The following is a 14,663-nucleotide window of genomic DNA, read 5'->3' as shown; positions in this document are numbered from 1 at the left end:
AAGGAACGGCGATATATTTCCAAGTCTGGGTGATGAGTGATTTGGAGGGGAACCTCCAGGCGGTGGGGATCCCAGGCATCCGCTGCTCTTATCCTTCTAGATGGTAGTGGTTGTGGGTTTGGAAGGTGCGGCTTAAGGAGCCTTGGTGAGTTCCTGTAGTGCAGCATGTGGATGGTACACATGGTTGCCACTGTTCATCGGTGGTGGAGGAAAGGAATGTTTGTGGAAGGGGGAGCAATCAAGTGGGCTGCGTTATCCTGGATGGTGTTGAGCTTCTTGAATATTGTTGGAGCTGCACTCAGCCAGGCAAGTAGAGAGTATTCCATCACACTCCTGAGTTGTAGATGGTGGACAGGCTTTGGGGGGGGGGAGGTGATTTATTCAATCTAGGATTCCTAGCCTCTGACCTCCTCTGGTAGCCACATTTATATATGTATTTATATGACTAGTCCAGTTCAGTTTCTGATCAATGGTAACACCCAGGATGTTGACTGTGGGGGATTCAGCGATGGTAATGCTATTGAGTGTCAAGGAGCAATAGTTAGATCCTCTCTTGAGGGAGATGGTCATTGCTTGGCACTTCTGTGGCATGAACTTAATCACCACTTGTCAGCCCAAGCCTGGATATTGTCCAGGTCTTGCTGCATTTGGATATGGGCTGCTTCAGTATCTGACAAGTCGCGAATGGTGCTGAACATTATACAATTATCAACGAATGTTTGACCTCATGATGGAATGAAGGTCAAGGTCTTTGATGAAGCAGCTGAAGATGGTTGGGCCTAGGACACTACCCTGAGCAGCTCCTGCAGTGAAATCCTGAAGCTGAGATGATTGACCTCCAACAATCACAACCATCTTCCTTGGTGTCAGGTATGACTCCAACCAGCGGAGAGTTTTCCCTGATTCCCATTGACTCCAGTTTTGCTAGGTCTCCTTGATGCCATACTCGGTCAAATGCGAGTGGCCTCTCTCAATGACATTGGAGGGAATCACCTGAAGCAATGTCGTGCATTCATGTGATACCAATCATGCAAAGTGGCACTAATCGACCTCCTTACTCGCAGTGTGGCATTTCCCCAGAGTGAATGGTTCAGTGCTGTTGGGCACCTGGACAAGCTTTTGAGATGTGTTACAAGCTTCAGGCAGCCCTCAACATATTGTCTTGCCTGATTGAACATCACTGCTCAGGTATATTTCAAGGACTGTTGTGTTACAGTGCTGTGTGTGAGGCTGCCAGCACCTGGCCTCAAAGTAGCGCATCCAGGCGGCTGGACAAAGCAATCTCCTCGCTGACAAGCATGAAGCCAGGGTTTCTTCAGTACCACCAAGGCAATATATGGACCCCACACTCTGGGCCTCAAACCAATGTAGAGTATTGATGAAACCCTCTTGAGAGACAGAGAAAATATTGTCCTTTGATGGAGAGAACACTTCAAAGAACTTCTAAACTGTGATACAACTATAGATCAGGATGTATTTGAGCTTCCCATCCAAGATGACCTTGGACTCCTACCAAGCGTGGACAAGGTCGAAGCTGCAATTGAACACATGAAGAATGGAAAAGCCGCAGGAGTTGCGGAGATTTTCAAGATTGGAGACAAAGAGATCACCCGTCATCTCCATCGACTGTCCCTGAAAACTTGGGACAGAGAAAAAAATCCCTGCTGACCTCAGGGATGCAGTTATCACCACCATCTTCAAGAAAGGAGACAAAAAAGGACTGTGAGAACTACTCTCCATCACCGCCCAAATCCTCGTTATCTGTTTTCTCACAGTTTCTTAATAAATTCTTCCAGAAAGCCAATGTGGCTTTCGACTAAACAGTGGAACAGCGGACACACTTTTCACTGATTGGCACCTACAAGCGAAATGCCAAGAGGCAGTGGCATACTGGTATTGTTACTGGACTAGTAAACCCAGGGTAATGCTCTGAGGACCCTGGTTCAAATCCCACAATGGCAGATGGTGAAATTTGAATTCAACAAAAAAATCTGGAATTAAAAGTCTAATGATGACATTGTAATCATTGTCGACTGTCGTAAAAACCCATTTAGTTCACTAATGTCCTTCAGGGAAGGAAATCTGCCATCCTTAACATAGAACATAGAACATTACAGCGCAGTACAGGCTGGTCTGGCCTACATGTGACTCCAGATCACAGCAATGTGGTAGGCTCGTAACTGCCCCCTCAAGGGTAATGAGGGGTGGGCAATGAATGCTGACCCAGCCTGCAATAACTATGTCCCATGAATAAAAAAATATCAACCACTCTACATGGTCTTTATCGATCTGACCAAGGCTTTTGACTTTGTCAATCGCGAAGTCTGATGGAAGACCCTGTCTAAGGCCAGCTGTCCAGAGAACTTAATCAACATCCTCCGACTCCTCCACCACAAGATGTCGGAGACAGTCCTCACTGATGGAAATAAGACAGAAACCTTTGAGCAGAAGACTAGAGTTAAGCAGGGATGTGCCATCGCCCCCACCCTTTTCTCCATCTTCATCGCCCCCATCCTTCACTTTGTCACGAGCAAGCTGGGCACTTGAATCCAATATAACCTCCCAGAGAGCTGAGAACAAGGTCAGTGAGACCACAACACTTATCTCTGTGAACCAGAGATGAAAGCAGAGACTTGGGTAGAGATGTAGTATAATGTAAATAATATATTTAAATGAGTCAGTGATTTCGGGGGAGATGTAGTATAATGTAAATAATGTATTTAATTGAGTCGGAGAGAAGGATATAGTATAAAAAGTTGTTAAATATATAAATAAATCGTTCACATCATCATTGACACAAGGGCTGGAATTCTCAAGCTGTTCGGATTCTCTTTTCCCGCTGGCAGTGCACACCCGCCCTTGGGTTTCCCGGCAGCGTGGCTAGCTTCAATGGTAAATCCCATTGATAAGCGGTGGGAAGAGAGAATGCCACCACCAGTGAACGGCGTTCCACTGAGAAACACGCGGCTGGGGGACTGCAGCATCCTATCCAAGATCACATGACAACGAAGCATCAAGAGAGATAGTTCTATGTAGAGCCTTGTGCTAAGTTTGCATTGTACATGGACAGTATGATGTTCAACAGAAAGTAAAGTTTATCAATGCCTCCAGTATTATCTGTAAGTTCAGATCATGAACAACGCCCTCTCAGAGCCGCGTAACACTCATGCTAACACCCACATGAGATAGGGCTCAGCATGGGTTATGCCCCAAGTGAACAGAATCAAGCTGTGCCATTTTGGCACTCAAAATACATGCACTATGGAACTGAATTTTGCACACGATACCTGCTCACGTGTGACTCCAATTGAAGAGTCAAACACTCAGTTTATTACTCAGTTTAGAGGCACTCTGCTCCCACTAACTCGCTAAAAAGGACAATGTGAGCAGCAGTGAGTGGCTCTTCAGTTTTATCTTGTAAATGTTTCCAGTTTGGAGAAGGTCAATCATTGCAGTCATGGCACAGCCAAAAGCTGCTTTCCTACTGGACCAGTATTCTCCACGTCCTATCTGCTGGTCCAATAATACTTACTGACCCCTAAACCCGAGGGTCATCACCCTCTCCAGGCCAGCTCATCACCCAACCCGCTTTGGTATTTGGCACAGAAAGGGACAAATTAAATACCACCCACAAATAAACTTTGAAGCTTACAGAAGAAATTGAGAACAAAATATGAGACTTGGTAATTATCTGACTAGTGCTTTCAAGCAGCTTTACTATATTACAAATGTGGGGCTTATTGATAGAACCACAGTGGGTTTTTATTAATCAAGTATTTTACTCTAATGTGAAGCCTGCTCACTTCTGGTGTCCTCACACCCACACCTGAACCTCGCCTTTCTCTTTCCTTTTAGAAAAATGAATAAGACATCAAAAGGACATATTGCTTTTGTAATTATGATACTGGAGATCCTTATCTTCTTCCTAAGCCTGTACTTTGGGCTGAAGTCCAAGGAGACGCCACCTTATTCCTTCGAGAGAGCTGTTGTGGCTGCTGATGCAGCGAGATGTTCAGAGATTGGAAGGTGAGTGTTTGTTCCAGGGCCTTGGCTCACAATGTCTCTGAGAGGAATATTGCAAAACCTTTCCAGAGAATTACAGCAGGGATACAGACTGTTTCTCCAAACCAATCCGTATTGATCTTTATCCTCCATAGACCTGTGCTCCTAATAGTATAAACTTCTGACAGGGCTGGACAGACTGGCCGCAGGGCTGCTGTTTCCTCTGACTGATCGAGAACAAGTGGTCACAGTTTCAGAATACAGGGTTGACCATTTGGGACTGAGATGAGGAGACACTTTTCCCACTTGAAGGATGGTGGAGCTGTGGATGACAAGTCACTGAGCATATGCAAGGAGGAAATCGATAGATTCATAGACACTAATGGTGTGAACGAGCATGGGGAGAGCGTGGGACTATGGTGTTGAGATAGAAGATCAGCCATGCTCATAGTGAATGGAGGAGATGGTTCGAAGGGCTGAATGGCCTCCTCATCGTATTTTTTATGTTTGTATGTAATCCCATAAGTCCGTTTGGTCCTGTATCTCTTTTCCGTTCAACCAGCTAATCTATTGTCAAATGTTGAAATGATCTCAGTTTAGGTTAATCACTCCGGCATTTGTTACAACCATCCCCAGGTGAGGTTTCCCAAAGGTCTTGTCCGAAGCAAGATTCCTCAATTTGTCACCGCCCAGCTGAGATAACCCCCCCCTCTCACCCTGCCAAATAGTTATGTCCCCAGTAAGGAAGGGCGAACTTGCCCCCTGACTTTATTCTGTGGGCCGCTGCAAGATTTAATCTCAAAAGGATCACCTTTCATGAATGCCTTTTTCCCAGACCCGATAGTTATGATTTAAAAGGAGCCAATTTAACCAGGCTTTTTTGAGGTAATGATGGAGTGAATTTATTTTAAGTACCAAAGGTGCAAAGGTCTTTCCCGTTTGTTCCCTCTTTATTCCCTTATTTTCCCTTTCTTTTATTTGACCGTTACATTTTTGATCCATGGATGATTAATGTACATGTCATGTTAAGGCAAGCAGCCTGTGTTTTTAGTTCAGGCAGAAGAATACAGAAGGCTGTGCTGGTTGAAACTGGAGTTGCAGACTAGTCGCCACCAGTGAGAGAAATGGGTTGGGACTCGGCTTGATTGATTTTTAAAAAAAAATTTAGAGTACCCAATTCATTTTTACCAATTAAGGGGCAATGTAGCGTGGCTAATCCACCCACCCTGCACATCTTTGGGTTGTGGGGGCGAAACATTTTCTAAACTCCGGCACCGAAAATTTGGTGGGGGCGGGAATCGCGCCGCGCTGGTCGGCGGGCCCCCCCCCCCGACGATTCTCCCACCCACGATGGGCCGAAGCCCCGCTGGTGTCATGCCAGTCCCGCCGGCGTGAATCAAACCACCCCCCTTCCCGGCGGGACTACGCGGCGCGGGCGGGCTCCGGGGTCCTGGCGGGGACGCGGGGCGATCTGGCCTAAAGGGGTGTCCCCATCGTGGCCTGGCCCGTGATCGGGGCCCACCGATCCGCGGGCGGGCCTGTGCTGTGGGGGCACTCCTTTTCTTCCGCCTCGGCCATAGCCTCTGCGATGGCCGATGTGGAAGAGACCCCCCCTGCGCATGCGCGGGGATGACGTCAGCAGCCGCTGACGCTCCCACGTATCCGCGGACTTCCGCCGACCGGCGAAGTCCCTTCGGCCCCGGCTGGCGTGGCACCAAAGGCCTTTCCCGCCAGCCGGCGGCGCGCCAACCACTCCGGCGCGGGCCTCGCCCCTCAAGGGAAGGGCTTGGTCCCTAAAGGTGCGGATTCTCCGCACCTTTGGGGCGGCCCGACGCCGGAGTGGTTCCCGCCACTCCATCCCGCCGGGACCCCTCGCCCCGCCAGGTTGGGGAGAATCCCAGCCCTTGTGACTGTAATTATTGGGCAGCCAAGGTTCAAAGGCTTCAGGTATTTTTATAAGAGTTGTTGGTTAATGCACTTGTGTTGTGACTCTGGGACATGTGGGGCTGGAATTGACTGCAAACTAGACCAGGGTGCTGTACAAAAGGCAAGAAAATAGTAAAATACATGCACATACATTCATACAAAGTCGAAAAGAGAATTGAGTTCAAAGCAAGTAAATGTTTTTTTAAAAGCTCTTCGGAACAGTCGGTGGATGATTGAATGTTGTGACTGTTAATCCAGGGGGGGGGGGGGGGATTGGGAGGGGGGAACTGGGTTGCTGCTGTGCTGACTGAGGGGGAGTTGAAGGTAAGAGGGAGAGTCGGGGCGGGGAGCTTCCGCCTGGGGGGCTGGAGAGTGCGGGAGACTTGGGCACGTGGCTGGCCTAAAAAAGGAGATGGCTAGTCGGCAGGGTATTCCCCCGATCCGGCTGATCATGTGGAACGTGAGAGGCTTGAATGGGCCGGTCAAGAGGGCCCGGGTGTTCACGCACTTAAAGGGGTGAAAGGCAGACGTAGCCATGTTACAGGAGACGCACCTGAAGATCGCGGATCAGACCAGGCTGAGGAAGGGATGGGTCGGGCAGATTTTGCACTCTGGGCTAGACGTGAAAGACAGGGGGGGTCGCAATCCTGGTGAGTGAGCGGGTGGCCTTTGAGGCAGTGGATATTGTGGCGGATAAAGGGGGTCGATATGTGATGGTGAGTGGCAGGCTGCAGGGGGGCCGGGTGGTGCTGGTGAATGTATATGCCCCAAACTGGGACGATGCAGGGTTCATGAAGCGGATGTTGAATCAGATCCCGGATCTGGAGGCAGGTAGTCTGATAATGGGGGTGGGACTTCAACACGGTACTGGATCCGGCACTAGATCGGTCTAGGTTGAGGTTGGGTAAGAGGCTGGCAACGGCCAAGGTCCTGAGGGGATTTATGGATCAGATGGGGGGGTAGATCCGTGGAGGTTTGCCAGGCCAAGGGCAAGGGAGTTCTCCTTCTTCTCCCATGTGCACAAAGCCTACTCGCGAATAGACTTTTTTGTGGTAAGCAGGGCACTGATCCCGAGAGTGGAGGAGGCGGAGTATTCAGCCATTGCGATTTCGGATCACGCCCCGCACTGAGTGGAGCTGGATTTGGGGGAGGAGAGGGGCCAGCGCCCATTGTGGCGAATGGATGTGGGACTGCTGGCAGACGAGGAGGTTTGTGGGCGGGTTCGGGGCTGCATCCAAAGATATGTGGAGGCCAATGATAATGGGGAGGTGTCGGTGAGTGTGGTCTGGGAGGCACTGAAGGCAGTGGTCAGGGGGAAGCTAATTTCAGCGCTCACAGGGAGAAGAGGGAGAGGATGGAGAGGGAGAGATTGGTGGGGGAGATACTGAGGGTGGATAGGAGATATGCAGAATCCCCCGAAGAGGGGCTGCTGAGGAAGTGCTGGAGCCTCCAAATGGAGTTTGACTTGCTGACGACGGGGAAAGCTGAGGCCCAGTGGAGGAGGGTACAGGGAGCAGTGTATGAGTATGGGGAGAAGGCAAGTCGGATGTTGGCGCATCAGCTGCGGAGGAGGGAGGCGGCTAGGGAGATTGGGGGAGTCAGAGATAGAGGGGGGAACACGGTGCGGGGTCCAGCTAAAATAAAGTAGGTCTTTAGGGACTTTTATGGTAAGTTGTACAAGTCAGAACCCCCAGAAGGGGGGGGGAGGATCACGGCACACTTTCACACCAACATAAAACACGACCTTGGCCTGACGATGTTCTCTACTCCCGCTGGCGAACCTGCGCGGCTAATGAGAGTGAAAAGTCCTGGCCTAAATCTCTCACTGATTTGATTGCAGGGACATACTGAAGCAGAACGGCTCAGCAGTAGATGCCACCATTGCTACCATGCTCTGCAATGGACTAATGAATGTACACAGCATGGGGATTGGGGGAGGCTTCATCATGATTATCTACAATGCACAAACAGGTATGTGTCTCGTTGCTCAATCTGCATCCTTGCTGTCGTTCTCCCAATTTGCTGTTTGTTTGAGAGCAGAATGCATCAGCTGTAGACACCACCATTGCTACCGCCCTATGTGATGGGGAATTGGAATACATAGTGTCATAATATACACCAGTATATTATGGTGCAGACACACACACACTAATGGTCATGGACCAATCAGCATACACAACACCGCAGCCAATCACCAGTGAGAGCACACGCACTATAAAAACAGGGGACAGGAGCGTTCCCGCTCATTCTAGTAGCAGCCAGCTCAGAGCACAGAGCTCACAGACTGCAACACAGACGTTCACCATGTGCTGAGTGCATCACCTGATTAGGACTAGGCAAGAGTCAACAGTTAAAGCTGGTATTGCATTTACCCACAGTTAAAGTATGTTAATATAGTTAACCTTATAATAAAATAGAGTTGCACCACTTCCCGTGTTGGTGACCTGTTTGTGATCCAGAACACCCAACACATCCCATAGGTCCGTTTATTAAGGAGTTGCTGGCATCATATAAGTAGGAGAACTTGTACACACGTTGAATCTGGTTGCTTCCTCACAGCAAAGGTCCAGTCTGAATCACATATATGATACATCACATAATTTCTCCTCTGGTAATATATACAATAAACATAACCACACCCCCTTGTACCACAAAACTGTTCATCCCGACAGACAACAACGGCTTGAGTTTAAAATTCTCATACTTGTTTTCAAATCCCTCTATATCTCTAATTTCCTCCAGTCCTCCAAACCTCCAAACACTCTATCCTCCTTCAAATCTCACCTCTAACGCCTTCCTGATTTATTTTACTCTAATATTGGCATCTGCAATCAGCTGCCTCGTTCCCTTGATTTCCATAGAAATCCAGAGAATCCCTCCAATGCAGAAGGAGGCCTTTGGGCCTATTGAGTCTGCACCGACCCTCTGAAAGAGCAACCTACCTAGGCCCCGTTTCCCCTTCCCTCCCCCCTCCCCCGCCCATCCCTGTAACCCCATCTACCTTGCACAACTTTGGACACTAAGGAGCAATTTAGCTTGGACAATCCACCTCGCCTGCACATGTTTGGACTGCGGGAGGTAACCGGAGCACCCGGGGGAAACCCACGCAGACAGGCGGAGAACGTGCAAACTCCACACAGACAGTCACCCAAGGCTGGAGTTGAACCCGGGTTCCTGGCGCTGTGAGGCAGCAGTGCTAACCACTGTGCCACCATGACACCCACACCATGCCGTTTCTTTCTAAATCTCTATGCCACACACTTATTTAAGACTTTCCATCAAATCAATTTGACCAAACTTTTACCCACCTGTCCTGAGGGCGACACAGTAGTATAGTGGTAGGTACTGTTGCTTCACAGCGCCAGGTTCCCAGGTTCGATTCCCGGCTTGCGTCACTGTCTGTGCAGGGTCTGCATGTTCTTCCCATGTCTGTGTGGGTTTCGTCCGGCTGTTCCGATTTCCTCGCACAAGTCCCGTAAGACGGTTTCCTCCCACAGTCCAAAGATGTGCAAGTTAGGTGGATTGGCCATGCTAAATTGCCCTTAATGTCCAAAAAAGGTTGGGTGGGGTTGCCGGGTTACGGGGATAGGTTGGAAGTGTGGGCTTAAGTGGGGTGCTCTTTCCAAGGGCCGGTGCAGACTCGATGGGCTGAATGGCCTCCTTCTGCACTGTAAATTCTATGAAATTCTACGTGCTGTTAGATAATTTGGACATTCTGAATTCTCCCTCTGTGGACCCGAACAGGCGCCAGAATGTGGCGACTAGGGGCCTTGCACAGTAACTTCATTGCTGTGTTAATGTAAGCCTACTTGTGACAATAAAGATTATTATTATATCTCAGATTGATTGAATTTCAATTCTATCACTGCGGTGGTGGAATTTGAACCCATCACTCACAGCATTAACCCTGGGTTTCTGGATTATGAGTTCAATGTCATTCATGGGGAGATGGTGGTGCAGTGGGAATGTCACTGCCCAGTAATCCAGAAGCCTAGGCTACAGCTCTTGGAACATGGGTTCAAATCCCACCATGGCAGCCAGCGGAATTTAAATTCAATTAATAAGATCTGGACCGTAAAGCTAGTCTCGGTCATGGTGACAACGAAACTATCATTGATTGTTGTAAAAAACCCCATCTGGTTCACTAATGTCCTTTAGCGAAGTAAATCTGCCACCCTTACCCAGTCTGGCATACATATGGGGCGAAATTCTCCGGTATCGGCGCGATGTCCGCCAACTGGGGCCCAAAATGGCGCAAATCAGTCGGGCATCGCGCCACCCCAAAGGTGCGGAATGCTCCGCATCTTTGGGGGCTGAGCCCCAACCTTGGGGGGCTAGGCCGGCGCCGGACGAATTTCCGCCCCGCCAGCTGGCGGAAAAGGCCTTTGGTGCCCCGCCAGCTGGCGCGGAAATGACATCTCCGGGCGGCGCATGCGTGTGAGCGTCAGCGGCCGCTCACGGCATCCCCGCGCATGCGCAGTGGAGGGAGTCTCTTCCGCCTCCACCATGGTGGAGACCGTGGCGAAGGCGGAAGGGAAAGAGTGCCCCCACGGCACAGGCCCGCCCACGGATCGGTGGGCCTCCGATCGCGGGCCAGGCCACCGTGGGGGCACCCCCCGGGGCCAGATCGCTCCGCGCCCCCCCCAGGAACACGGAGTCCGCCCGCGCCGCCTCGTCCCACCGATAAGGTAGGTGGTTTAATCTACACCGGCGGGACAGGCATTCCAGCAGCGGGACTTCGGCCCATTCGGGCCGGAGAATTGCGGGGGGGGGGGGGCGGGGGCGGCGGTGGGTGCCCGCCAACCGGCACGGCGCGATTCCCGCCCCCACCAAATATCCGGTGCCAGAGAATTCGGCAACCAGCGGGGGCGGGATTCACGCCATCCCCCGGCGATTCTCTCGGGTTTGACGTCCATTCTACGCCCCCGCACCGAGAGCGATTTTGGCGTGGTGGCTCGAAGAATCCCGCACCATGTTTATAAGCAGGCAACATGATGTTTACTTGCTGCCCACCTCAACACATCTGATGTGGGGCCTAACAAATGTCTTTGTCTTTATCTTCTCATTCTGCAGTGTATCTTCTTGCAGTGAATGTTAAACACAGAATTCCCACCCTGTGATCCCATTTGTATGGAACAATACATTTTTTTCCTTTATTTTTCAGGAAAAACAGAAATGATTTATTCCAAAGAAGTGGCTCCTGGCAATGCATCTTGGGATATGTTCATCAATAAGACGGATGGACTGTCTCGTAAAGGTAAACACTGGGGGGGAGGCGGGATTTTACACAGGGGGATCGCCGTAGACGGGAGCAGGAGATTCCAGCCTAAAACTTCTAATTAATTCTTGTTGACCCTCCTCCCCACACCCATCCATCCACCCTGCCTCGTGAAGCTTGGACTCAAAAACATAAGAGGTGGAATTTTTCCAAAATCAGGCTAAGTGCCATTTTCGGCACAAAAACCTGTGCAAATCCCATTGGCGCTGCCGGATCTGCGCTGTCCGGACCACAAAGAATCAATACATTGGGAAAAAAAATCTCCCTACATGGAAAATCCCATGCTTGTGGCGATGTGTGAGTGATTTGCCCGCCCCGGGTGTCACCTGAGCAGTTTTATCAAGGGGGCGCTGCATTTAAATGGTCCTACACCACAGTCAGACCAGGAGGATGGCAGCCAAGAAGCCAGCTCTTGGTCCTCACGCAGTTTTTTTTGATTCCCTGGAGGAGAGAAGTGTCGTGTTGGGTGTTCTGGTGCACAAATGATGCAACACGGCTGTAGATGGTACAACTCTGTTTTATTGTCTAATCAATGGTAACAACTAACTACTGGCTTGGGTACGTGCTTTACCAGCTAACCTGTGGACCCAGCCCTATCACTATCTTAGTGAGGCACTCAGCACATGGTCTATGTCTGAGTGGCGCGCTGTGAGCTCTGAGCTATCTCCTGGTAGAATGACCGGGAACAGTGGTGTTCCCTGTTTTATAGTGCGTGTGCTCTCACTGGTGATTGGCTGCGATGTTATGTGTGTGCTGGTTGGTCCAACTGCCTGTCCATCAGTGTGTGTGTGATTGCACCCATGATATGCTGATGTGGATATCATGACATCCCCCCCTTTCACAAAGGATATGTGCCTACATGATAATAAATAGAAATGTATACTGAGTGCATCTGGGTATGTGTGTGCAATATTTACAACATGTATATGAGGCTAAACTATATACAGAGGAAGGTGTCAGGTGCAACAGAACAACAACGTTATACCAATAACAGAACAAATGCAATCAACAAACGACGAGAGAAAACTCTGGAACAATGAACGACAAGAAAAGAAACTCGTTAACAGTACTGGTAAACAATTCAGTGAGTCCAATGTGCCAACAGGCTCATAAGTCAAGTCTCTCAGGCGGGCGACGTATTTGGGTTGACCGCCTCAAGGGTGGGTCAGGATCCACCAGCTGAGGAATGGGCCTGGCCACGGGCGGGAGGGGAAGAGGCAGAGTGGCAGGAAACTCAACAAGGTCGACATCAGGGACAACAGGAGGGCATGGCACCGGTGCATGATCACGTAGCGAGCCTGCCGATTAGGGCGGCGAATAGAGCCATCAGGCATGCGAACCAAGAATGAGCGGGGAGCCACGTGGCGGAGAACCTCGGCGGTTGCAAACCAGCCACCCTCCGGTAGGTGTATGCGTTCGTTGTCTCCAGGCGCCAGGGCAGGAAGATCAGTCGCCCGAGTGTCAAGTGCCACCTTCTGCTGAGCACGCTGTTGTTGCATCCTTCGCAATGGTCGAGGTCAGGAACATGAATGGATGGCAGTGGTCCTGAGGGTGCGACCCATCAACAGCTGGGTTGGTGAGAGGCCCGTGGACAGTGGGGCCGAGCGATAGGCCAGCAGGGCTAAACAGAAGTCAGATCCGGCATCAGCAGTCTTGCAGAGGAGCCGCTTCACAATGTGGACGCCCTTTTCCACCTTGCCATTCGACTGCGGATGCAAGGGACTGGACGTCACGTGTGTGAAGTTGTATGAATGGCAAAGGAAGACCATTTTTGGCTCGCAAAGCAAGGCCCGTTGTCAGACATGACGGTGAGCGGAATTCCATGGCGAGCAAAGGTTTCTTTGCATGTCCGGATGACAGCTGATGACGTCATGTCGTGCAGGCGTATGACCTCCGGATAACTTGAGAAGTAGTCAATCAGAATAATGTTTGACAATTGTGCTATCCACAAGGCTACCGCGCTGATCCAATTGAATCTGCCAAAAGCCCTTTGAGGCATCAAGCTTGGTGAATATTTTTGCCCGAGCCATCTCGCTCGTGATTTCTTCTCGTTTGGGTATGGGGTAGTGTTCCCTCATAATGTTGTGATTTAAATCTTTTGGGTCGATACAGATCCGGAGCTCGCCGGAGGGCTTCTTGACACACACCGTGAAGCTGACCCATGGCGTTGGCTCCGTGACCCGGGAAAGCACTCCTTGGTCCTGCAGGTCCTGCAGCTGCTGCTTGAGGCGGTCCTTGAGTGGTGCTGGGACCCTACGAGGTGCGTGAATGACCGGGGTGGCGTCCGGTTTGAGCCGTATTCTGTACGTGTAGGGCAGTGTGCCCATGCCCCCGAAAACCTCCTGGTTGTGCGCGAGGAGTGAGTGGAGCTGTGCCCTAAAGTCTGCATCTGGGAAATCGGACGTGCCTTCTGGAGACAGTGTGTAGCCGCTGAACGAGGTGGAGGATCTTGCACGCCTGTGCGCCTAACAGAGAGTCCTTCGAGGATCCTACGATTTCAAATGATAATGTGGTTTTGTGTGAGTTGTGTGTAACTTCGAGCTGGCAGGACCCCGTGGCCGGGATGACATTTCCATTGTAGTCAACCAGCTGACAGTGGGATGGCAGAATCGGTGGTTTAACCTTTAAGGTCTGGAAGGCTGACCACGCGAGGAGATTGGCAGAGGCACCAGTGTCCAGCCGAAATGTGATCTGTGATCGGTTGACCGTTAGGGTGGCACACCACTCATCGCCCGGATCAATGCTGTGCACTGGCAGTGGCTGGTGGTTCCGACTTGGGGACATCCGGTTCTTGTGGATTACCGCAACGCGGAAGGGTTCCCTGTCTTCGGTATCGCTGGTCTGCATATTATCTGGATATGACTCAGTGAAGGTGGGCTGAATCGCCCGCACGTCCCTGCGAGGCTGGTGGAATTGTTGGGAGTTGGCAGGTTGAGCTGCTCGACAGCAGGCAGCATTGTGGCCCATCCTGCCACATCGAAGGCATTGTCGCGCTTTGGCCGGACATTGCCGCTTTAAGTGGGCGGAGCCACAGTTGCCACACGTCGTGACGTCATGGCGTTCGTTGCGCCACCGCGCATGCACGGTGCGGTCCTGCGTAGAGTGCGCCTGCGCATCACATTCCTCTGCGTCAACGTCCCCTCTTTTGCCGCGTACAAGCGTGGGAGGCCTCGGAAAGCGTGCAAAATGGCCGCCCTCGTCCGGGCTGCGGGCCGGGAGGTACTCGATCGACTGGACCCGCTGCGCCTCATGGGGCCCGTGCCGTGCTGTTTCGGCCGCCTGGATTTGGGAGTACCAGCTGGTCGCGTTCTCGTGGAGGACACAGTCGCTAGGATGAGTCAATTTATTTTAAGGAGCTGCTGGCGTAAGGTTTCCGAGATGACCCCAAAAACTATCTGATCCCGTATCATGGAGTCGGAGGTGGCCCCATAGCCGCAGGACTGCGCTAGGATTCGGA

General features: G+C 51.0%; 1 protein-coding gene across 2 annotated transcripts in view; it reads left to right on the top strand.

The window, feature by feature from the left end:
• Positions 1-14,663, top strand: part of LOC140410772 (glutathione hydrolase 1 proenzyme-like) — a 494,093-nt gene that overhangs the window by 122,258 nt on the left and 357,172 nt on the right. The window contains exons 3-5 of one of the 2 annotated variants that reach the window (XM_072499369.1): positions 3,856-4,026; positions 7,769-7,899; positions 11,093-11,185. In XM_072499369.1, the coding sequence (XP_072355470.1) occupies positions 3,856-4,026; positions 7,769-7,899; positions 11,093-11,185 (395 nt within the window). Of the gene's footprint in view, positions 1-3,855; positions 4,027-7,768; positions 7,900-11,092; positions 11,186-14,663 lie in introns of those variants that run through there. The other variant, XM_072499388.1, reaches the window with a different exon arrangement.

The sequence above is a fragment of the Scyliorhinus torazame genome, chromosome 1 (assembly GCF_047496885.1).
Source record: "Scyliorhinus torazame isolate Kashiwa2021f chromosome 1, sScyTor2.1, whole genome shotgun sequence".
Taxonomy (NCBI): Eukaryota; Metazoa; Chordata; class Chondrichthyes; order Carcharhiniformes; family Scyliorhinidae; genus Scyliorhinus; species Scyliorhinus torazame.
Note: the sequence above shows the minus strand (reverse complement) of the source record. Positions and strands in the feature narration are given on the sequence as shown.